This window comes from Venturia canescens, chromosome 2 (assembly GCF_019457755.1).
Source record: "Venturia canescens isolate UGA chromosome 2, ASM1945775v1, whole genome shotgun sequence".
NCBI lineage: Eukaryota > Metazoa > Arthropoda > Insecta > Hymenoptera > Ichneumonidae > Venturia > Venturia canescens.
The window spans coordinates 6,422,239-6,447,822 of NC_057422.1; the positions used below are offsets into that span (position 1 = coordinate 6,422,239).

Genomic DNA, 25,584 nt, shown 5'->3' on the forward strand with positions numbered 1-25,584 from the left:
TCCACGCTTCCAAGTAATTTTTCTCTCTCTCGTTTCTGCTTGTTGGATTCGTTCGTCTGCTCAGTCGTTCGTTTGTTCGCTTGTTGGGGATCGCAGCTTTTTAAAAAGGAATTTCACAGACGAGATTGCTCCAGAAAATACACAACGAGGATGAGCACTTGTAAAACATGTTATTCCATACACAAATTTCTATTCGCAAACGACGACTTTCCTGAGGTCAGACCTTAATTTGCTCTACCGAGAATGAATGTTTTTTTTATTCAAATTTTAAAAGGAAAGGGGCGAGGGGGACCGCCCGCATCCACTATCAGGATCGTCTGGAGCGCTCTTCCCCCGCCCTTTCTCATAAGAGACGACGATTTTCCTGAGGGCGATTTTTCATTTGCAATGCAAATAATGTGAATAAATGTTTTTTCTATTTAAAAATATAAACAGAAGGCGGTATGACCGTAGCGACTTGGCGTCGGTTTCGTCGTCTTAAGGAAACTTCTCCCACCGTTTTCTCTACCCGCAGCACCCTCAACGATGGGGTAACTTTCCCGACTTGTACCTCCGTGCTGCAACGCTGTCGTAAAGAACGCCATGATCACACGAATAATGTACGACCAATGCAACGGAGTGCTTTGCGCAAAGTCCTAGGGGAAGTCAACAAACGAGCATGACATGCCACGACGATTCTGGGCCGATGTAGACTCCTCAGGGTGAAGGTGAATGAGGGAATACAAGTCTGGACTCATTGAATGGTCAGTGTTTACTCTCAGAAGGGTCGGCGAAAGAGGTCGAGCAAAAAACCTCTCGAGAATAACCACTTTCTTCCCTTTAGTGTTAGCATACTTACTTGGCAGGGTCAAGAAGTATTATTAATGAATGATGACCATGATCCTGGTCGTTTCAAGTTCTTCTTACATAATCCATACTCAGTATTGCAACGCATAAGCGATCAATATTAGACTTCAAATGTTCAGTGGCCTTCCATAGACAATTGTCTCGGTTTGCCATTAAGGTAGATCGTGCCCATAGGATCGTATTTCATGGGTTTCCAAATTGGATCGATTTTTACTCCCTAATTAAAGATATAATCACTTTGAATTAATGTCAGAGTTATTAATTCGAAATAGTAAATAAACTTTTTCAACTTATCTGTTGGCGAATGAAATTACAAGCCATTAATTAAAACGAGGATCCATCACTGACTATCACTGGCAAAATTACTACAGTTTTTCATGTAAAAAATGACATTAGAGAGCCCAAAGGGAAAACACAACGGGAAATGAGGCGAGAAAAAATTAATAATAAAAAGACAGAAGGCTGTGACGGGAATGGCCCAAACCAAGAAGAAACAAAAAATGCCGAAATAAGCAAATCTGAGGTTACACGAGTGCTCGTTACCAATTTCCTTCAATCCCTAACTTAATATATCTTTATTACTTGTAAGACAATCGTCTCGAATTTTTTCCCAAACCTTCATTTTCATTGTTATTGTGTACTGTTTCATAAACTTCATGAGAAGCGTTCATTCGTTATATAGAAAGATAAACGATTTTTTACGCATAGTCCCAATAACCCTGTGAATTTTTATTCATATTTAAACACATTTATCTAAATAACCAATAAGACGAACCCCTCAAAATTTGATGTGTGTCAAACAACCACCCATTGAAACTGTATAAATTTCAAGACTTTCTTAAGAAAGTCGTTTCGTGCATGAACTACCTTAAAAATGCTCTTCAAAGCAATCTGGAGATGAAACCGTTTTTCGAAGTCCGTTCAATTCAACAGGAAAAAATGTCGCAAAAAAGTAGCTTTGAAAAATTCACAAACTTGCGTTTGTTGATTCCCTCCAAAGCATCATACACGAATTTCACAAATCATCGTAATCATTGTCAGCAATTCATTTTCAGTTGTAACGTAAACCAAGAAATGAAAAAAAATATATTTAAATGGAGAGTCAAAAGTTTCTCGAAACAGCGTCGATACTGTCGGATCGACGTCTGTGCAACGCCCCGATACTCGACCTTACCCGATAGCCGGACTGCTCTCCACTCATGTTCGTGAACAGTTCACTGATCTCAGGTCACTCGACAAATAGAATTTGTGTTCGGCCGAGAGAGCCGTCCGCGATTCGGGGTTTGAAGATTTAGTCGATAAGTTGCCCTCGAAGGGGTTGGCACGGTGTTCGCCATTTGGCAAAATGAAAAAGACGTTGGAGGGAAAGGACTCTGTTGAGGATGAAAGAAAAGTCGGAGACAAAAAATATGAGGTGGCGGAGGTGGGAGTCGGAAAAGGATGATCGCCCGAGAGGCTCGTGTACAAGGGATGTCATAAGATACGGGTCTGAAGAGAAACGTGCAAGAGGTAAAGGTGTACGGTCCATTTGACCCGACTGCCCTCCGAGTGAATCGTTCTGGCACGAAGATGTTGGAACGAAAAGAATTCACGGGAAAAAGAGGACTCCTGTCATCCTCGAAGCGAGACTCGCCAGGGCGAGGAATAGCAGAAAACGTAGGACCAACAGCGTAAGCAAAGTCGGTAGATATCGAAGACTGTCGGAAGCGAAGAATTTGAGAATCTTCCTGGTTGCTGAAGAAACATTGAAGGAACGACCTTAAGAGCGGCTGGATCAAATGAAATAAACGACGGAGCTTACGACAGAAATTCTTCAGAGGCTAATCAAAATTGTCACACCATTTTGGCAGATTTTTATATTTTTTTTCTATCACCAATACACACGCCTTTGCCATTAATGTCTTCTAGTCTTCTGTTCCGTAAATTCGTTCTGCTTTCGATCGCCAATGGGAAAAAAAACTTCTTTTCCTCATCTCCTTCAAATCATGATTCCCCCACTCGAAGTAACCAAGTTTTCTCTCCCCTTCGTCCGATCATTTTTTCAGTCATCCTCTTGGTTTTTATTCGCAAAAATACTTTTCCAATTACCCACCAGACACGTAGAAACACAGGTAGAATTGTTCTTCGTTGGTGGACGTTGAAGAACGAAGCTCGCACAAGTTGAAAGCCCGAGGGAGTGAGGAGCGGTGAAAGATAAATTCAGCAGAATCCTCGAAGGAGCGAAAGCAACCGTATGTAACATTAATGGAACATTGGTTAAATTATTTCTGGAACGTGAACGAAATATAAAGATAACGGTGGAGATCCCCCTCGACAATTAGATTAATAGATTTTCCGCTCTTTTTTCCAACTCTAAATACGAGAGCCCCGCTAATCAAAACATTTCTGAATGTTTTTTCCCGCAGACGACCCTACGTCGAGGGATTCACTTTAAGAACGAAAAAGTTTTCTCATTGTAGGAACGTCAGAAAATATCGTTTTTTCTCAGTCTCGTGCGGAGGTGAGGAAACCTTTCGAAATAGTGAATAACCCTCGGAAAATTCGAATGTTCAAATATTTCGTCGAAGACTTTCTCACCCACTGTCATTGAAAAGCGTGGGGCTGCTGAACGCACGTGAATTTTTTTCTTTCATTTCTCGCACGAACTCATGCCCAGGTCGATGAAGAACGCCAGACAAATATAAAACGTAGCTTGTCCCCAACACCGCGCTAAAAAGTCGATCAATAATACCAGCTTGCGAACAATTTCAAAAAACTTTTCAACCTACGAACGGGGAAGGTTTTTTTCGAGTTCTTCCAAAGCTTTTCTTCCCATTTTATTCAAGCGCAAATCGAGAATCTTGGCAGCGACTCAACGCCAATTTATTTAATTGAGCATTTCTGTTACGCAGTTTTTCCAATTCTTGAGTACAATTCGAAGGAAAAAATCAGTTTGAAAGTCGATTTTAGAACTGTTTCAGCAACGAAAATCCACTCGATTATAAATTCACTTGATTTTCGTTCCTCTTTCGAAAAAATGAAGATCACAATTATTCAATGTAGCTAAAAGGAAAACGTGTACTTACGATTCACAGCAACACAAATTTAATGCATTTGGAACATTATACACGGTTTCATATTTTTCCACTTCTGCGGGGAAGAAAACTCCGCATCACAGCATAAAGTGCACCAAACGTCACAACAGTAAGGAAGTATACAAACGGTGTAAAAAGGCGAGCACTGACACGTACCCACACGAATCTGTGCGCAGATTCTTCTTCGGACATTATAAATTTTCGGCCTGGCGCCACGTACACATGAGAAAATGCTGCATCCACGTGCACGCCCGTGTGTCCGTGCGTCTGCCAACGTACCGAATCTCACTTGGCTGCGTTCAAAGGCGGTTGGAGAATCGGGATACTGCGAATAGAAGATACTTTTGTTTTCGTCTACCGTGAAGAAAATGGTCTTTTGCCATCGTACTATAAAATCGGAGCGCACGTCGATCTACATCCCACTGAGAAAACGTAATGAATTCCTTTTTTTCCTTCAGGTTGAACAAGTTCGAGAAGACTATAAATCTGTACTCCAGGCACTGCTAAAAAAGGAACAGGCAAAAAATAAAATATATTTTCTTCAGCCTCGGAAAAAAAAATCAAACAAAGTTTCTTGCGCTTGCTTTCCCGTACAAGTGTCTCGAGTGCTCCCCAAGTTTTCTAAAGTGTGAAGTGTAGAGTGCAGAGAGAGAGGTCACTGGGTGGGAGCTTTTTATATACTTGAAAGAGCGTGAGCGACTTAGAGACCCGAGATACAAAGTCGAAACTTGGTTCATCGAGTTTGCCTACGCACAAGGGCGAGACGTCGATGCCGAGGACGACAAGCCATTGTGACAGTTTTCTCGCATAATGGGGATCATCAAGTCCCACAATGCGAATGTCATTTGAATTCGAATGTGGCTCTCTCGGCTCTGACTTTTCGTTCTTGTGCAATTTCGCTCCAATATCAAGGGCTCTTCGGACCAATTTTCTTATAGAACTGTTGCTTTTCTCGGTTGAACATTGTTGCAAGACGAGACGAGGGCGATGGAGATTCCAAAATGAAGCGCACCGACGACTGGGTTGAGATACGTGTGTCCCTGCGATAAATTGTAATAGTTTTGAAGTTTACCGACAATAGGAAACTTTGTTATGTCTCATGAATACCCTCGTGCATCCGCCCTTTGACTGCACATCGATTTTCACCTCTCGCTCTGAAACGCTCGCTTCTCCAGCCCGCGTCGTCCAATTTGAATTTATCACGGATGATTAAAAAACTTCAAAATGTTTTTAAATTCGTCTTATCGATTTTACGAATCCGATCGACTTCATCCATTCATTCGACTTTGCTCAAATACGTCTGTGTTTCCAGGCAGCTTTTTCCATCGATCATCCTTCATCCCATCGATGCCTTCACCTAGCGAAGATTTCTTCTTTTCCGGTTGTGGATACCGAATTTCTGCCTGGCTCGTCCTCGATCCATGCAGGAGATTTGATTGACTGGCTTGTTTGCCAATCTCATTTTCTTGACAAAGTTTTTGTATTGGTTTTGTAGCAAACTCGTGTGGGTGTCCATTGGCCGTACTCCAAAAGCTGCTGGCAGTGCTGTGGGCGTAATGTCGTCGAAGGATCCTGCTAGAAGTGTTCCAAAATTAAGGATGTACAGGCCCGAGGCCTGTTTTTAAATAGCACTCTAATTTTTCGTGTCTTACAATCCAAGATTTCTTTTCTATGATTGTGACATTTCAAGACCCCTTATCGACTGTTTGCTTGAAATATTAAGAGTCGAGAAGTACAGAAATTATGTCGCTTATGACCACGATGACTCACTTCAACCATCTTCGAATCAAAGTTTGATGTACTTCTAAATTAGACGTCGAAGATTAAAAACATTACTTATATTTATTAAATCACGCGGATTCTAATGGTACGTTTAAAAAGGGGGGTCAACGGTCATCTGAATTAGAAATATTGAATTGAAGACGACGAATGGTTACAGAATCTTGAAATTTTGCAGGCCTATACGCCACTTGTCTAAATAACCTCGCTCGAAACAACCTGGTAAAATGATTTCAGTATTTAGTTAAATATTTTATATAATTCGATTCGATTATTTCAAAATTTCGCTTGTCAACTGTATCCGGTGTATGAACGGATCGATACGCATCAAGCGACTCGGTGGAGTCTCGGGACAAGTAAATTGACAGTTCTGTCGTCTGCTGGAATCAGGCTCGTCGATATGCAACGACATGCAATTATGAGCAACCCTAATCACAATTTCAATATGCCCACAAAGGGAGAATCGGATCGGACTATTTTGCACGGTGAATACTCGCGTCTCCCAACATTAAAAAATGGTTTTCATTTGAAAGGAACCTCGTTTTGAAAATCGAAAGGCATCGCGTTCTGGAGCTTTCAAACTACAAATGTTGTAAGTGTAAAAAGGCACTTTTTCAAGTTTTTTATATGTAGTTCCCCCTTAAAGCATATATTGCATTTTGAGGGCAGAGGAGCCTGATAGTGCTACTTTAATGTTCACTACAGCACGTAAAACGGTAATTGAATCTCACTGCCAGTTGAAAGCTTAAAATTTAAGTACCCACTTTCTCACGACCAGGTAAATAAACCAACTAAGCCCTGTTACACCATTCACTTCCGCTGCTCTCTCGATCTTCGTCGCCTTACTTCTGTTACAGATCCTTCCTCGCTGTCTTTTCTTCCTCTCTAGTAAGAGTGTGATTCTTCAGAAAACCGTAATATAAAAAAACGAAAGTGCACCTTGGTAAGAGGGCGGGGTTTAACACCCGACGTTTTCTTCTCTCGAATAGATTTTTAATGACAATTCATTCAACCGCCATTGTTGAAACTTGGAAATCCCAAAGTAAACGTACCTTAAACTTTACTTCCCGCTACTTTTCACCAGCTTTATATAGCGAAGTACTTTAAAAAACGTTAAAAGCATTCCAAGTTTTAGAATATCGCGGGGTCCCAGTTACAGAATATTCACTTTGCAAAAATCTTAGTGCTGCAGAATACAAATTATGATCGTATTTCTGTCGATTTTTTTTTATAGCCGAAAATATTATTGACCTTTGAATAAATTTCAGGAATTCGAAAGGAAAAGGCGAAACAAAAAATTCAGATTATTTCAACGTGACCAGAAGGACGATGAATCCCGAAATTCCATAGGAAAATATTACGTAAATACTGCACGTTTTCTGCAGGCATCGTGCGGAAAGAGTTTTGTCACGTCATCGGCAGAATTTTAGTCCCAATTTTATTTTCATATTTTCCATTAGAACTTTGACAAATCGATTGTCATAACTCAAGAACTCCGAAGATTTTTCAAAACATAGAAATAGAAATGGTTACGTATTGCTGTATCACAAAAAGACCATCGACAGAGGAAGAAGACAAAACAGGAGAAGAAAAGAAGAAATACGTGGACAAATTTTTCGCTACAAAATACATATTTTTCCGAAGCTGTTCGTAACAACTTGCCTTTGAACTTCAAGTAGTGCAATTGAGTCCCCTTTCTTTCTCCTCCTTCTCTTCGCTCCTTACTCCTTATATTCGAGAAGTAACGTGACTGTGAAAAACTCACGACATCCACAAAGACATCAGAAAAATCAGGAGTACCTTTGATACCGATACACACATTCGTTTGCTTTGAACTGCACTCAGTCAGTACATTCGATTTTCTAGCCCTTCAGTCCCACGAATCAAGCACCTGTGATAAATTTTCTCTGTTGGAACTGTTTCGAGACTCGTATCATTGAATTGCACTAAGTAAATTATTATATTCTGATGTATTCTGATTTGAAGATATTCGATAAGAACGTCGTGTACGTTCGTTTACGAACTTCAAACTCAAAAAACCATGCTGGTTTCATTAATTTCGAGATTCTTTGCAGAGGGTCATAAAGTATGCTGGAAAACGCAATTTATACTATTTTTTTCGACGTTAAAAAAAATCATTTGTTTCACACTCTCATTTTATCAATTGAAGTAAAAAACTATCCCATCCAAAACCATCGACAATAAATCATTCAACAAAATCTTACTCTTCCTATGAATTTTGCATCTCCCCTATTCTCGTCTGTGACAACTCAATTATTATTAATTTTGTAAAATCTTGGTGGGTTTTCAATATTTATCTTATTTAAGAATATTGCATTTGGAAATTCCTGGAAGAAATATTGTATTATTAATTAATGAAAAATCGAATTTTTAAATTTGCCACGGTAATGAGCAGCAGACCAAAAGTGATGACGATTGGTCATATTCATTCTATAATTGAGAGAGATTTACTATAGTTTGAAAGAGTGCGAGACGAGGGTCTCGCGTTGAGATACAGCTGGCTGTGTAGTGTTGCCACGATGTAAGCATTCATTTGGATGCTCGTATATGTGGATATGGTATAAAGATGTACTCTAGCAGGGGTGTACGCAAAAAAAAAAATTCCAAAATCACGAGCATTTATGAAATTTTAGTAAAATATCGTAACCATATATTTTTTACTGATCATTGATGATAATTTGAATGATTTTTGGAACAGATTTCACGAGTAATGTTCACACAGGAAGGGGACTGCACCCTGTTTTTATACGGTACTTAGCTATCGAACTACCTTAACAGGTTTCCTTAGTAGCCAAGAATAATATATATCTAAATTTATTTATTAACGTGTCGATGTTCAAGTTGAGTGTGCATTTGTCAAATATACTTAAAAACAGTGGGCAATGCGAATATGTATATTTGATTTATTATCCAACAACTTTTTTAAACAGTGGGAAAACGACTAAAGTCACTTCTGGTTCAACGAAACGTTACTCTCGTTCATAATTCCTTCCACTTCTGCACGCATGCGAAAAGTGCGTTGATGCGGTACCTTAAACGAGCTTCCGTTCCCTGCTCGTAATTATCATCACACTTCCATACAATCAATACAATGTCCTAGCCACGACGTTAAGGAGGGTGGATCACGAAATCAGAATAATCAGAATTTAATAAAATTTGGTGATAAAGTTCTTTGGCATCAAGTAAACAAAATACAATTTTTTTCAAATTTTTTTACCACATGGTTATTGAATAATTGAGCAAGGTTGACCTATCGCAACAGCTAGTCAAGAGGACACCTTATTATTTTGAAAATTTTAAATTAACTATAGATGATGGATTTATATATTATTTTATTAGTATTACGAAAGTTCATGATTTTTCAGGTGTGTGTTGTGATGATTTTTGGAACATCATTTATTATGAAGTTTTTTAATGTCATTCTCATTTGACTCACATCGTCCAATCAGGCATACTCCTAATACATATGACAACGCTGTCACCTTTATTGCTTACCATGGTACTATCCCTTTGTGCAAGGAGGTTATGTTTAACCATGAATCGACACAATGTTCGGCTTGACCAGAAACATTGTCTTCTAACAAATTTATTTTTCCTAGCATTCTGTTTCTCAGATAAGAACCCTCAATTCGACTATTCAATGAATACAGTTTGACAGTTCACATATTCGAATCTGTTCCGTGTTATTCGAGCTTATGCAGCGATGGACCTTTACGCAGCCAGAGCGGTAGTAGCAGAAGACGAAGACACACCACGTAATTACTCGACTAAATCGAAGATTTTTATTTCATTTGCTCGGCAAACTTCGTTTTTTTTTTATTAAAAAATGATCCTCATCATTTTTTTAACATTTGAGAATTCTTTTTTTAAAACATATCTAATCGGGAAAATTAGTTATTCATCGCTCAAGTCTCTGTTGGAGTGCGGTCTTCATAAGCTGTGTGTTAAATTTCGAAATTTTATCGATTATTTATTGTTATATCTAGTCGATAATGCGCTCAAAAAATTTGCAGGCATTTTCAAAAGCATAGCGTTAAAATCCTGCGGATTTTAACTATGAAATAAAAAAATATCACGTTTGTATCTAATAATGAAGTTTGCGATAGGTCAACCTTAAATCGAAGTTCTTATGCACGAGATGTATAACTGTACATATGTAAACTCTATGCTTATACACATGAACTTTGGGTGTTCAATTACTCGAGAGCTATGCAGTAGAAAAATCTTAAAAAATTTATATTGTCTTATGTGTTTTTAAAGAATACATTTACCAAATTTTATGAAATTCTTATCATTTTGAAATTCTTAATATTTTTAACATAGTTTAGCATGGCAACATTGTATCGTCGCGATCTACCCTCCTTAATTCCCCTGGTTGTAGATTCCATTCCACAAGTCAAGCTGTGGGACCGTGAGACGGTCGTCGGGAAACAGATGTCTCGCTTCAAATTCAAAGATTCGCTGATCGTTTGCGGCCTGATCGACGAGGTTCTGGTGCACCGAAATGGCAGTTCCTAAAACTCGCGCCATTCCTGTGGCGGGTCTTGTTTCTCAGTTCGAACTTGACCACCGTTTGTTCACGGGGCTGGAGTTCGACCCCTTAAAGAGCAACTCGCAGCCGTGTAGCGAATCCCGATTTGCGAGTAAACTCGCGTCTTTGTTCCGACGAGTATTGGAGCGCGTTGTACGAAGACCACCAGACAAGGACGTTTGATTGTACGAATGAATCATTGATCAACTAATCTGCTGAAAAAACTCGGGGACGGTATCCCAGATCGAATAAGCCTGATAACTTCCGTCTCTGTTCAAGTTGATCGGGTGTTTTTGGTGCTTTAGATCTTCTTCATGTTTTCTGGAGCAGTAGCTCGGCCGTGTTTGGCAGCGTACAATTCATGGCGTTCATCCTTAAGCCGGAAACTTTCGTAGCTATTCATTCAGTTTGTCGGCTTCCTTCGATAAAGTTATTTTTCCTCTGCTCATTAAATTTCTAATTTTGCCCAACCCGATTTTTTGGAAATCATTTTTTACGTAGCAATATATTTTCAGGAACTGGTTCAGCGTACCTAAGCGAACGCAGAATCCGACTTTAGTCGGATTGAGTTTCAAATGGTGCAGATTTATTCGAGGACACGAAATGAATAAGCACGAAGAAAAACCCATTAGGAAAGAGGTTTTCAAAAGGCACATATTTGCCCATTCTCAAAATATATGTTTAAGGGGATACGACCGTAAGGGACAGAAAAAGAGGTGACACTAATAGAGATATAAATCCTCACAAAGGTGCCTCTTAGAATTACGATGGTGTATGATCGGCTGAGGCGCCGGAGAGAAGCTTCATAAAAATCCCATTGACGACGTATAATTCGAAAGCTGCTTGAGCTCCTTCTCGGCCCGGGCAGACAGCGTGTTTCCGGACGCAGGAAAGCCCGAAGGAGAGTAGGATCTGAAAGGTTTGAAGTTTGTTATCAAGGCTTCGTGGAACACGAGAATTTCCAGGTCAGAAATACAAAGGCCATCACGTCAGTGGGGTTTTTATGAAAAGTTTGTGAACTTAGAGTTCTTGGAAAAGTCCTTGACGCTGAATATTAAAGGTTGAAAAAGTCGCACAGGATGTTCCTAAACACATGAAACCGAAATTCTGACGACAATACTTTTAAGCGAGTTTCACTGTTCTCAATGAATTAAGGAGGGTGGCTACACTCGTCAAAATGATAAGAAATTGATCAAATTTGGTGATAATGTTCTTCAACATCAAATGCGAAGACACAATTTTTTTCAAAATTTTCTTCTGCTTAGTTATCGAGTAATTACGGATTAAAGCAGATTTCTTATGCTCGGAATGTATACCTATATATATGGAAACGCTATGCTTACACACCTGAACTTTAGTGATCAATTACTCGATAACTGTACAGAAGAAAAATCTTAAAAAATTTGTATTGTCAAATTTGGCCCTAAAGAATATGTTCACCAAATTTTATTAAATTCTTATCATTTTGAAATTTTTAATGTATTTAACATGGTTTAGCATGGCAACATTGTATCGTCGGTAGCCACCCTCCTTAAGGTAATCGACGATCCACTTACATTGAAATTCACGAGCACCATTTGTGAATCGCTGTGTATCCGAAACAAGAGAATTCGTACTGAGTGGTTGAATATGCAATGTAATATCATCCCATACGCCTCAGGGATTCTATGTAACGATAACATCCTCACTCGTTTTCCTCCCAACTATTCGTGTATACCCCAACCAAATGAAAACCAGCTCCAACGTCATTTATCTATCCCACCGTTAACAACCAAAAATAAATGAATCGCCTTGCAGCTTACGCTCAGAATATTTCAGATCATAACGATGGAATATTCATACTTGCGAATTTTCCATTATGAAGACTCCAAGTTGTATGTTCCTCGAAACATTATTAGATGAGAATGTAACCTAACTTTATCGTTGACATTACGTTACACATGAAAAAGTTATCCAGTACACCAATGTGCAAATTTTATTCTTCCAGATGTTGTGAAATGAATATAATATAAGAATGAATATACAGAAATAAAAAAAGAAATTTTAAAATGAATGAAAATCGGGAGAAACATCCAAAATTTTCCGAACTCTACTCGGTCTCCTTTAATATGACCAAAACTATTCACATCCCGTGAACGTGCCTGTTAAGAACTCTTGATTTCGAGTATTTATTCCACTGAATGTATAATGTAATATTCCCAGTTTCTGAACGCAAGTTGTACTTTTTCAACACCTTCGCTTTACCGATCTTCGACCTGAAATTCACGGCACGTATAATCGTGTGTCTGGAAGTACGCTTTCAATTTCACTGCAGCAGCAATCCCATAACAGTTGCCGAACGATGTTTTTTTTTTTTTTTTTATTTGAATTTTGATGTGGAATATCCTAAAACTTATTTCTTCGACATGGAATTATTTTCGAGCTTCTGTTTCAAAACAATCAGACTATTCTAGTCCTCCCCGCTCCCCCGGTTCTCGCTCTCCCGTACGTCAGAATATCGATTTTTGTTCGTGTGTATGTTGCTGTGAAACTACTTGTGCTTTCGGGCAGCCGACGTACCTGCATTGTGCTGAGAATAATCTTAATTTGATGTGAAGTCATACGTGGTGGTTGATTCTCCTCCTCGCAGTAACACCCTCACTGTGGTAGAAAATGGTTTCAGTTGTAAGGGCCAATTAGCACGTAATCAGGCCCTTGGAACACCCTTTCGATAACGTTGCCCCGATGAAAATCTACCGGCGTTGCATGCTGCGTTAATCAAACTGAAAGTTCTTCTGAGTGAGATGCTTCGATCTCAAGTCTCTTCCCTTTCACTCGTCGATTGTACGTAAATGAAATTTCGTCCTTTCTAGTTGAAAGAAAACCACGTTGGTTGCCACCCTATCACGAACAGTACGCAACATTTCATTCACGACGTCAACCCATCTGCTAATTACATTTGAGCACACTGAACCGTTAACTCAGCATGGATCTGGTGTGGTTGAAACTTCTCCAGGCATGATTTTTTTACACACGAAACCAACGTGTAATTTAAACGGATTTCACTGATGATATACACACTGAAAAAAATAATCGTTGTAACTAAATTTCCTTAGTTGATATTTTTGTTGCTTGATCTAACATCCGCTTGCGATAAATAAAAGTTCATTTATGCCAATCACTAAATTTTTGTTTGTGTGAATTAACTGAACGAGTGAAACCAAATCTTTTGTTTGAAGAGCTCGAAACATTTGTTTATTTCTACTTAATTCACAGACACTTTTATGATATATTTATTTGAATATCAAGCACTGAAGTATCTGGACGTTTTTGTTGAGAATGATAAATATTCTGGAATTCGAATCGTACGGGCAGTTCAATATAACTCAAAATTCGTTGAAATGTATTATTACTTTAGCCAACATGATTTGTGGAAAATAACAAATAATTTTGATGCTCGAATTTTTCTTCGTGTAGCATAACAAAATCTTATCGATGACGAACCAAATCAATTGTCTATACAAATGTCTACCTCGAAAGAAAGTTCTAGCAACAAAATATGACGTTGACTAACCCAAATATCGTGACATAACCCTTAATTTTGTTAATCCAAAATTCAAATTTGAATCATTATCTAAAATTTTGTGAAATGTAACAAATATTTTGTCGTGCGTATGGGACTAAATATTTTAGTTGAATCGAACATTTTTCGAGTTTAAACCAAATGTTTTTCTCAATGCAGCAAAATATTAAGAAAATTCTCAAGCTTTTTTAGCCTCGCCGGATTGACTCGTTGAAAATCGACGATTTTCGCGTTTTCCTCACTCTGGTTTTCCTTTTGTTTTTAACTGATAAGAGATCGTGAGTAAGACATGAAAAAAGATGAGCAAAAACTAGACGAATCATTTTTCGACTCTACGATTGGTAGGATCTAACGAATCATGAAAAAATCATTTTCCGTACTGTCAAAACCAGTGACTTTAAGCACAATTCGTCACGTCATTACACACCACGCTCTAGAACTATTTTTATAACCGTATATGCAGTTGTTCAACCTTAATATTGATGAAAACTCTTGTTTTATGTTTCAGACATGCGTTGGATAGTGTGCGCATCGATTTTCATGGCCGGTGGTATTTTATGCTGCAAACAGAGCGAGTTCAAATGCGGAAATGGTCGATGCATCACTCTGAACAAAGTCTGTAATACCGTCGACGATTGTGGCGACGGAAGCGATGAGCAGCGTCAATGCTCGCGTAAGTACTTTGTCGATACTTCATTTTTTTTCAATAGCTCCCCGAGATCAAACGAATGTTCACAAGTAGTTTTACTGGAGGCAAGGGCGTCTTGAGATCAAGGATACCGAAGCTCCATGTCTGTTTGTTCTGCGTAAAGAAACCAATGCAGAAAGATAACATAATCGATACAAAACTAATCATCGATGAATGAAACAGTATTTTAAGACAGAACTTATATTCCTGCACAGTTGCTAACCCTCCTGTGCTTCAATGAATTATAAATTTATTACTTCCAATGTTTAACTATGTGCAAATGACAATGTGGTCCAAGGACATCGAATCTACGTTTCGTACTTTTGGAGAGTTTTCAATATATTACCGAACAATATTTGATGAAACAAATTTTCCTTCTGAACGGAAGAATTTTTTTTCTCATCTCAGATGATTGTTTAAGATTTCTTACGAACCACCAAGTGCGTTGTTTGGTCAACTTTTTCAAAATCTGATTTCGCAGCGAACTTTTTAATTTTTATTTTTATTCTTATTTTATTCTATTTATTGACTCTCTTCTTTTTGTTTACTTTTTTCATTATTCCTTTTGAGTCAGAATTGAATTAAATTTGGCTTGAGCCGCGACAAAAGGTGGAGGTGTTAGCGAACAACCCTATCGCGTTTACGTACGATCAAACTCCTCTCGTATCAGAGCAGCTGTAATCAGTTTATATTAGAACGATAATGTTTATCACACGACCGCATAAACAAGAACAAAGAGAATAGAGCATAGTCCAGGACTCAATTTTCCGAAGCGAACGTGACTCGAAATTTTTTAAATTTTAGTTAGAATCATGGCGTTTCCGGTGAAGAGTCTTGGAGCGAGCTCTCTTGCACAAATTTAATTGCCTCGAGTCGATTTACGATTCGGTTGATTGTGAGAAAAAGTCGACGAAATTAGCCTGAAAACTTGTTAATTGTAATGAGCGTAAGTTGGGAGGAACCGACATTTAGGAACTCGTAATTTTTCCTTATTACGTGTGAAAATAGATCCATTTAGTGAAAATGTCTTTAGCGTCGTCTCAACCGAGAATATTCTCGAGAGAAAGCACTTGGGTTTTCTGTCGCCTCGGTGAATACCGGAGTGGAACAGGGGATTTGCCAAAATGCGAGGCTCCTTTCCAAAGGTCTCTAACAATTTACTGACGATCCCACAGGATCTCATGAGCAGCGTCGTAGCATTGAATTTGCTTTTCTGCCTCTCTCTCTCTCTCTCTCTTTGTTTTTCGCTCCGACAATTCCCACTTGCTTCCCCACAAAATGCTCCCCGGCAACTACAGTCAAATGTAGGCTACGAGAGTCTTTAGCTACATGAGCTACAGGCAAAACCGTCCCCAGAATACAAAACGAAACGTTTGACAAACTCAAAATCCACACCCAATTTCATCGTTTTTTTTTTTTTTATTTCAAACCAAATCTATATTTTTCATCCTCGTACAACTTGAACAGTTTTTTCAGTACCTTTTTCCTCCAGATAATTCCAAATCCATTTTCCGACCTGAAGAGTTCTCAAACGCTACCGGGACCCTCGATTATGATAAATTCGTTAAACTTGCTCCAAGAATATCTTGTACGACTCAAGGAGGGTGGATCACGAAATAAAAATAATCAGAATTTGATCAAATTTCGTGATAACATTCTTTGGCATCAAGCACACAAATACAATTTTTTTCAAATTTTTTTACCACATGGTTATCGCATAATTGAGCGTTAAATCGAAGTTCTTATGCACGAGATGTATAACTGTACATGTGTAAACTCTGTGCTTATACACGTGAACTTAAATGTTCAATTACTCGAGAGCTATGTGGTAGAAAAATCTAAAAAAAATTACATTGTCTTATGTATCTTTAAAGAATAGATTTACCAAATTTTATGAAATTCTTATCATTTTGAAATTCTTCATATTTTTAACATGCTTTAGCATGGCAACATTGTATCATCGCGATCCACCCTCCTTAATGAACCATCAAATTTCCGCCATTGATGTGAAACAAAGTCAAACATGCTTCGATCTTCTCAAAAAATTTGAATATCCCCCTCCAGGGTACGAATTGAGTACACTGTTTATGAGGTGCGGTGAGCAAACAAGCGTCGATAGTCAACACGTCGACATGTACAGTGGAATAAATACTGTGTTGTCGATAAACTTACATAATTTATGTAATAGCACAAACTCCCAGACGGAACGGTTTGCACACATGTATGTGTAATTACAACGATTACGGAGTGGGATATACTATAAACGGCCTGATTGTTCACTATGGATACGGACGATGGAGCACAATACGTAAGCGAGCTGGCTACGTATAATTAACCCAAGTTATGAGCTACGTTTAAATAGAGTGTGCAAGCATTCATGCATGCATTCGACTCTTACCCGTTTACGTTGGCTGAGCTGAAGGCTCGTACCTTCATTCTCTGCTGGACTGTGCGCAGACCCATGAAACAGCAGCTCGTTCTATTCGACCAAACAGACGCTATGGATGACTATGGGCATAGTGCGTTGAGGGAACTTGTGAGAAAAATCTAAGAAACAAAGCGTACTTGTCTGGAGACACTTTTGTGAGGCTACAAGTGTTGCTTAAAATTCGCTCGAATAAACGAGCCCACAGGTCCACGAAGCTGATTCAATTCTTGAGTTCTGCAATCACATTTTTTTCATATTCTTATTTTTCTTTCTCTTATTCGTTATCATTTGTTTTCCACTTCATAATCCGGAGTTTTTTTTTCTCAACTCATTCTTCTTTAGAAACTCCAGTGAAAAATAGGTTGAAAAGAAAATTGGAAGAAAAATTTGTATTTTATAGTGCGGCCAGGATCGGTGCTAATACGGTACTTGAATTTTGAGTTTCTTTCGCGATCATCAGAGCCCTGTAGCCTAAGGGATGTTGTGGAAATGAATATTTTATTTATCTGTTGCACGAAAATGAGGGGCCGACGTTTTTCATCATTCGCTTCTACGATTTCTCCTCTATCGTGGAGTGAAAATATCGCGAAAAATGGCCACATTCAAAGACACGTCGGGGACGCAAAAAATGGCATGAATTATTCAAAAAGGCGAAATAGGGTTAAATTTTTTTTTGCTCTGAAATGGCGCTTATTAAATTCGCTTATTATTTTTCTATTTTTTTTCTTCACCGGGATACTATTCGACTTTTTGTGCGGATCAAACAGCCCTAGGGTGCATATCACTTTTACACAAAGCTATACACATAGCGTATAATATCCCTGCAATGCCTATTTCTTCTACTCGCTCTTGCTCACAATGCTCGGCGACCTCATTTCCCTAGACCTGCGCTTCATTCGTTCTCCACAAGCAATCTCTGTACACCCTCACACAGGCAGGCATACGAGCATGTATTGTAGCCCTACGATTATACGGACACCCTGGTCGCGTGTGTTCGAGCAACTTGATAATAAGGAGCAGCTATGAAAAAAAACCAAGAACGCGAGGTATTTGTTTTAACAAAAATAACAAAGGAATTTATCCAATTAAACTTGTGCATTACTCGAATTCGCAAATCATTTTTTTCGTATAGAGAATATTTCACATATATCTTTACCTAATTTTGCATGGTGTTTTTATTCATTTTTTAAATCTCATGTCAATTTCCAGTAGGCAGAGAACCGAAATATTCGAGTCTGTCGTGAACTATGAAAATACAAAATAGCTCAGTGTCTTTCAAACGACGAAAGTCATAAGAAATTATTGATTTTGCTTTTTTTATTAGAGCTCCGTTTCCACGTTGCTCGAGCAGTCAATTGGGAATCGACCATGACTCGCGATCTAATGCTAAAAGTTTTTTTCCTTGATTCCACATTCAGTTCGACGACAATCGAACTGAAATGCTTCATTTTCTTCGATCGAGATGATCGATATTATTTCTCGAGATTTCCCCACAAATCTCATTGCTCAACACTGCGATAAATAGATCTGATTCTGTTTCGACACGAAAGAGGACAACAACGGTGATCATTTCCACACTCGAGTTATCGAAACATGCGATGTAGAAAAGAAGTGACGAAACGGAGTCAAAAATGCTGTGTGGCGAGGGTTCCAGGATGGCAGACAAGAGTCGACGTAGCTGCGTGTATCTCTAAAATGAATGGCAAGGGGTGGGAACGATTAATCTATCGACTTTTGGAATTGATATCGGTCTTGCGTTACATAGTAGCCTAAAGGTAGAACGAAGTAGGGGCGGGGGGGCAGGGGCTGAATGGAAACGTCGAGCCCGGGTAAAAATATAAGTAAGGATCCCTCTTGTAACGTGGTGGGTTTTCGCTTCGAGCTGTGTAGATAGACACAGCGAACTGGCCCTGAGCCAACCCGCCGCACAATTTGGGTCAACCCAGTACAACCAACGTCACGTACATTCCTAAATCCATATACACATATACGTGTATACATATGCAGACATGTATGGATGAAGAGCGGAAAAAGAAGGAGAGGAAGAGTCTGGTAGATTGTTCGGAGTTGAACAGTCATACTTCTGCTGGTATATATCTGTATATTTTGTGGAATATCTAGCTGTATAATAGTTACAAATACCTTCCACCCTCGCCCCCTCGTCGTACTCCTGTAAGAGCCAATGCTCGGCAGTGCAATCAGTCTTACTGTAACGTTACTCAAGAAGCCGCTGATGAATTCTCGATTAATAGAAGAAAACCTACTGCTTTCGTTAAAGGGCTAAATCTACTTAAGGTAGTTTATGGACGAAACGATTTTCTTAAGAAAGTTTTGAAATTCGGACAGAATTTAAGGAAGTTGAGGCTGTACAGTCATTTTTTTTACCCAAAAGTGATGACCTGTACCTTTCAAAAGTTAGGCCAGTTTACAGTTTGGCAATGTTGCAAACACTTTAAAGAAAAGTTGGGGAAAAAAAGACGAAAAACTGGTGAAAGCTCAGTCGAAAACACGAACAGTGACGATCCTAGCCTCAAAAAACTGCACGGAAAACAGATTATTATTAATATAATCTCAGCAAATCTCCTAATAAATCTGAAAAAATTGAAATTATTCGGCAAGCCTTGCTCATGTTGCCCAAAAAATTTTATATTTTTAGCATCATTTTTAACTTAGATATCACTGAATGTGTCTTGACTTCCATAAGATTACTTGTTATTTGGCCCAAATTGTTATTGATTTTTCTCAACAACGACGCTCCTAAACTGTCTGAAAATTTAACTGATTTTTTTTACACTTCACTTTATAAGATGCAATCGGTTTAAAAGCGGTGACATCATTTTCATTCTAATGCCTCAACTTCCTTAAATACGCGGGGACTATGCGTAAAAAATCGTTCAGTTTTCCATATTGGGATCTGACAAAATTCGTGAGACATCTGGTAGTGTTGAATTTTCCAACTATAACCGGGGTGCATTGCTCATTGATACATATCAATTAACATTAGTGTTTTTGCGCAAAATTAAACAAAAATGGGAGTAGACGTGTTTACACCTCACGAATAATCCAAAAAAAGAAAAAATAAAATAGAAAAAGAAAAAAAAAGAGAAAAAAAAAGAAAAAAGAAGTTTTAATGACTATGAATTGAACCGGACCATCGATAAATATCACTTTTTGCATGTTAAAACTACCATTATTTATCCTAAATAATTATAACTAATGCTATATTTACATGGTGAGCCTATACCATACACGGGCTTAACCTATGCGATTGCACCCTCATCTGCGCCATTTTAATTTTAGGCCACGCTTCCATGTCAGATCCCAATAACGAATGAACGCTTCTTACGAAGTTCATGAAAACGTAGATAATAACAATGAAGTATGTATAGAAGGTTTGGGAAAAAATTCGAGACGATTATCTTACTAGTAATAAAAATATATTAAGTTAGAGATTGAAGGAAATTGGTAATGAGCACTCGTAACCTCACGCATTTGCTTATTTCGGCATTTCGTTTCTTCTTGGCTTGGCCCATTTCTGTCACAGCCTTCTGTCTTTTTATTAATACTTTTTTCTTTATCCGTTTCCCGTTGTGTTTTCCCTTTGCGCTCTTTAATGTCATTTTTTACATGAAAAACTATAGTAATTTTGCCAGGGATAGTCAGTGATGGATCCTCGTTTAATTAATGGCTTGTAATTTCATTCGCCAACAGATAAGTTGAAAAAGTTTATTTACTATTTGGAATTAATAACTCTGACACTAATTCAAAGTGATTATATCTTTAATTAGGGAGTAAAAATCGACCCAATTTGGAAACCCATGAAATACGATCCTATGGGAACGATCTACCTTAATGGGTTCGAAAAACGAGCTAAAGTTACATCAGTTCTTCAGGATTGAAAATTAAAAAAAAATTCAAAGTTTTATCACCCGATGACCACTAAGGTTGTCGCAAAATTGAAAACTCAGATTTTTTTCGTACCACGAGAAATCCAAAAGTCTTCTGTCAGAAACTAAATTTAAATATTTACGAATCACAAACTCTCCTCTTCCTTTTTTTTATAATATTTGTAAAGAAAAGCATCGAAAAACTTTCTTCATGCTTCGATAATTTTTCTCAATGACCTTCTATGACACAATTTAAATGAATGGGTCGTGCACCCCGACAGCTCATTTATCGAAGTATTGATACAGGATGCAATCAGCGAAGCACAGCTGAGAAGCCGAGATCGAGTACCTTCGTATTGAAACGAGCGTGATCCGAAGTTATGACGTGAAATAATTCACTATCAGAGAATGCATCTTATTGATTCTCGGCTGATACAGACCCCGCTATTTCCATGGATAAGGGATAATAGCGTAGGAAAACAAATATACACAAAGATCGCTCTGAAACGTCCCGACCCTCGTACCCATTCATGCTTGATTCATTGAAACGATATTCCACTACTTTTGCTTTGGACATATTCTTTTCAATAGAACACGTCGAAAGCAATTTTTCACGAATAATATTTGTGAAAAAAACGCAGTGAGTTTAAAATTTTCAACTCCAGCTTATATATCATCTTCCCGTAACGCATGCTCGTCTCAGTATCACTCGGCAAGAAAGAAAAGATTAAATGAGACTCAAGGGAAACCACATTTTTTTTTCTAAAAGTCTATAGCACTCCACCGACTCTGAAGTACAAAAAGTGATGTGCGGCTGGAGTGTGACCAGGCGCGCGTAGAAGCATCATTGAGATTGGGTTGGCGAGTGAAAAAAAGTTGCTCGTGCAGTCGTCGAGAGAGAATGAAAGATTAAAAAAAGAGGAACCTTGGAAGGGTTGTATAATAGCAACCCCATGAGTGCGTACAGAAACCATTGAAAACGTCTATACGCGCTACACACACGGGCTCACTTTCACAACGTTTTTTTTCCACATTCTGCCCTGTTATTTCTGTCGCCACCGTCCAAGCAAAAGCTTTTTACAAACTGAATCGCTTCGTTTTTTAAAAAACTGTCATTTATTGGAATGAGAGAGCGACACTGCTCCTCACTGAATTTCTGAAGAAACCGATCATTCCTGCACTCCTTCGACTGCTGCTGCTTTTAATTTTTTCTTCCAAACGTTCCAAACTATACCAACGAACAATTTTGCTTATAATTTTGTCACAAAGTGAATGGAAGATTGTAAAAAGACCGAAAAGCCTTCTAAACTGATGTCTTACGTCTTTGTCACAGTGCTTGCTAAACTCGAAGGAATTTTCATGCAAATTATCACGAGAAATTCAAACGATAGGGAACTTTTAGACAGCTGTGGGTCTCTACGTACTGTTATAAATGATCTTGAACTGTGAAATCCCTTGCTCCGGTGCTGTCATAACTCGTAGGATTTATGACAACCAGGCAGCTCGTTTCTCAATCTTTGTTGATCATTCCCGAGTTCCAAATATCGCTCGACGTTCAAACATCGGCTCGCTGTACTGCTCCATGTACGTTGCACATGCACGTTTATAATGTAGACATTCTACGGTGCACCCCTATCCTTCGGTCTCCCCCGCATTGCGGCATATTCGCGGAATTGTATAAACAGGTTTGGCACCGGTTTACAATCGCCAAATGTTACCCCGTACATAGACACACGCTATAGATTTTACCCGCAGTGAATACTTGTCAGAACTCATCTGCGGCGAGGGGAGGAAACCGTTAGAATTATCCGAGCGTCTATTTCTCCTCTCTCCTGGATAAAAACAACTTCACGTGGAGAATACACGGATTGTGTGCTTCGAGCCAATGACTAAAGGTGACGGGCACTTCTAGACTGATTGCAACTGAGGAACAGGACTTTCGTCGACAAAAAGTGGAGAGTCAGGGACGATCGGAGGGAGAGAAAAGGCTTCCAACGATTAGTTCGAATTATTAGGGAGCCCTGAGCTGCCACGGGCAAATTCAAAAGTTATCAGGCAACAGTTTTAAGGACTCTTTTTCTCGAAAAACTTGAAGTCTTTGGAAAACGGAATTGCGAAGAAGTTTCAAAAGAATGGAGTTTGAAGTGTGAGGCTTCGACATTCATGATTCCGGGGGCGAAAAGGTGAAATGAAAATTTGCCTCGAAATTCTCTTCATTGAAGCCGCTCCCTCGACTAGCGGCAAACGGCATAGGAAACGCTTGTGAAACTATATTGAACTTTTGCCCGGGAACCGGGAACTTTCCGCTGATCGCGTACGTCTCTGTGAATGACAGCTGAAAGATAAATTGCGTGGAAAAGTTTCGGAATGATTGCGTAACGCTTGAAATTTTCCACCCTCGTCCCTGAGAACACACGTGGAACGGACCGTTTTTTATTTATCTTTCGAACTTTTCGTTTCGTCTCGAATGTGGAGCTGTCAACCCTCCCAAAATTTTGCTCAGTAATATTCAGATCCGGCCTTAAGCATTTTGCACCCAGCGAGTTTTCTCGAGGGACGGAAAATCGAATGTTTCGACGAGAAACAACCGCAAGTCAATTGAACGAATAACCTTTCGAAGCGGACAGTTTCAGCTTCACTTTGCTTTCTTCGTTTTTGTTTCCCTTTTTTCAAGTATTAGAAACGACTAGCGAAAATATTTCTGCTATTTCTATGTACGATGAAATTTTTTACACTTTTTTTTCAAACATCGCTCGCAGCAAAAGATGCTATCGTCGTATTTCGACAACTCGGATCTCCACCCCCTCAATTTCATTGAAAATGAAGTTTCCTTGTGGAACAATTCCTCCGCGATTAGACGATGAATTTGAGTTGGATCGAAAGGTCAAATCAGCGGCGAGAAAACATTTATGACTTGGCTGGATGAAGCGAATCTGAGCAACCGCAATTGACATTGTTCCTGCTGCATAAGCACACGCGAGAGACGGTCTTTAGAGACGATCGTGGAGCCAAACCCCAAGACCATGCTATACGACAACGCTCATTGACAGCAGAGCTGGTTTCGGTCTCGAACTAATCGTTAGGGCGATGGTGGTTCCTGAATCGTATCAAATTCCACCAACCTGATGTAACAATGGCCAGTGGAGGGTTACCCAAACCAGAGGGAAAAGTTCACTCACCCCCCAGCGGCGCCTCCAAGGGGAGTGACTTTCCAACGAGGTGGAGAACTTCCAAGGGATACGAGTGCTCTTCGAGCCTCACTGATTCCCTGACCTTCCGTGTCGGCGATCCGAACGCTAACACGCCAGTTGGCATAGCAAGCAGAATGTCTCATAGCCTGGATACCAAGTTGACCAATCAGCGTTCAACATTCCCCAGTGCCAGTGATTTTTTCTTTTTTCTTCATCAAAGAGAAATTTTCACTCGCACTCGGACGAGTGAAGAATTCATTTGTAACTGAGGAACTTTTAGTGGGCTTCTAAGTCGGATCCATAGAACGGGAATGATCGAGAAAGAGGGCTCGTTTCATTGTACTATTGTACGGCTTCGAAGGTACACGAGACACTTGGCTGATTTATTTCATAACGATTCAAAGAAATTAGGTTTGACGTTAGCGTTGCTAAATACTAGAGTACTATTCACTGTCAATTGTTGGGAAATCGAAAAAATTTCGTGGAAAATGAAAATAAATATTTTGAAATTCTTTCTAACGATAAGCTGTCCGAAAGGATTTTTTTCAGACGGTTTTTCCGATGGTGAAGAAATCAGAGATTCTTTTAGGACGATACAATCTCGAAATTGTGTATCGTTGGTAGATTTTTCAGCGATGCTTGTTTTACAAAACCTTCGGAAGTGACAAACTTGCCATTCAACCCTTTCCGAGTCCACTGGAATCCTGAAAACCCATTTTAGTTGTCAATACTAGAATTGCAACGGTACGATTTTACCATGGACAGGGACTTGCCAATAACGAAGGAGCAGCTAACAAAGGAAGCGAGAAATGCGAGGGTTTAGTTTTAACAAAAACAGTGACGAGATTTGTTCCACGAAACACAATAGTGAATATTTTATCCTCGGAGAATTTCTTTTCGAATCTGCTTAGAATTATTTATAATTCAGACACGATGAAATTCGCTTTTTAATTATTCAATTTCCGATATGCAAATTGATAAACACTCGAGGCTTTTTCTTTCCATAATTCGTGGAAGTGACAATGTCGACGATGCGAAAAATCATCGATTTTCTTCTTCCCTAATAAATTTTTGTTTGTCGATCGAACGAATCAATCATTCGTGTGCACAAATGAATCCAATCGCTTCTTTTTGAATGGGTTCTCCAATATTTTACCTTTTTCACCCTTTCTGTGAGAAGTGCCCCACCATGAGAATAAAAATCACACGAAAATCTTGTGACAAATTCGAATATCGTCGCTACCAGCGAGAGTCCAATACACAGAATGAGCGTTCATCACGATTTTCATTTACACTTGAAATTCCTTTTGTTGCAGCCTGCAACAAGACGTATTATGGGGACGTGGGAAAAACTTACTATCTGGAACTGCATCGCCCGAAGGAAGACAAGGTGCCTTACTTCTGCAAGCTCACCTTTAGTGCACCCGGGGGCGATTTAGGGGATATAGTTCAGGTAGGCGAGAGCGAGTTTCACTTATTTCTTGATCATCGATATTATCATTGATATGAAAACTCGATCATTTCGACAAAATAGATTCCACCGAGCAGAGTGGCTGGTTCAATCGACGGCCACTGAT

The 25,584-nt window shown here is 39.0% G+C and overlaps 1 protein-coding gene across 3 annotated transcripts in view; it reads left to right on the forward strand.

Moving 5' to 3' along the window:
- The window catches only part of LOC122407363 (uncharacterized), a 93,101-nt gene that overhangs the window by 46,715 nt on the left and 20,802 nt on the right, over positions 1–25,584 (forward strand). For all 3 annotated transcript variants that reach the window (XM_043413526.1, XM_043413525.1, XM_043413527.1), the window contains 2 exons: positions 14,322–14,486; positions 25,324–25,460. In XM_043413526.1, coding sequence (XP_043269461.1) covers positions 14,322–14,486; positions 25,324–25,460 — 302 coding nt within the window. The remainder of the gene's footprint in view (positions 1–14,321; positions 14,487–25,323; positions 25,461–25,584) is intronic.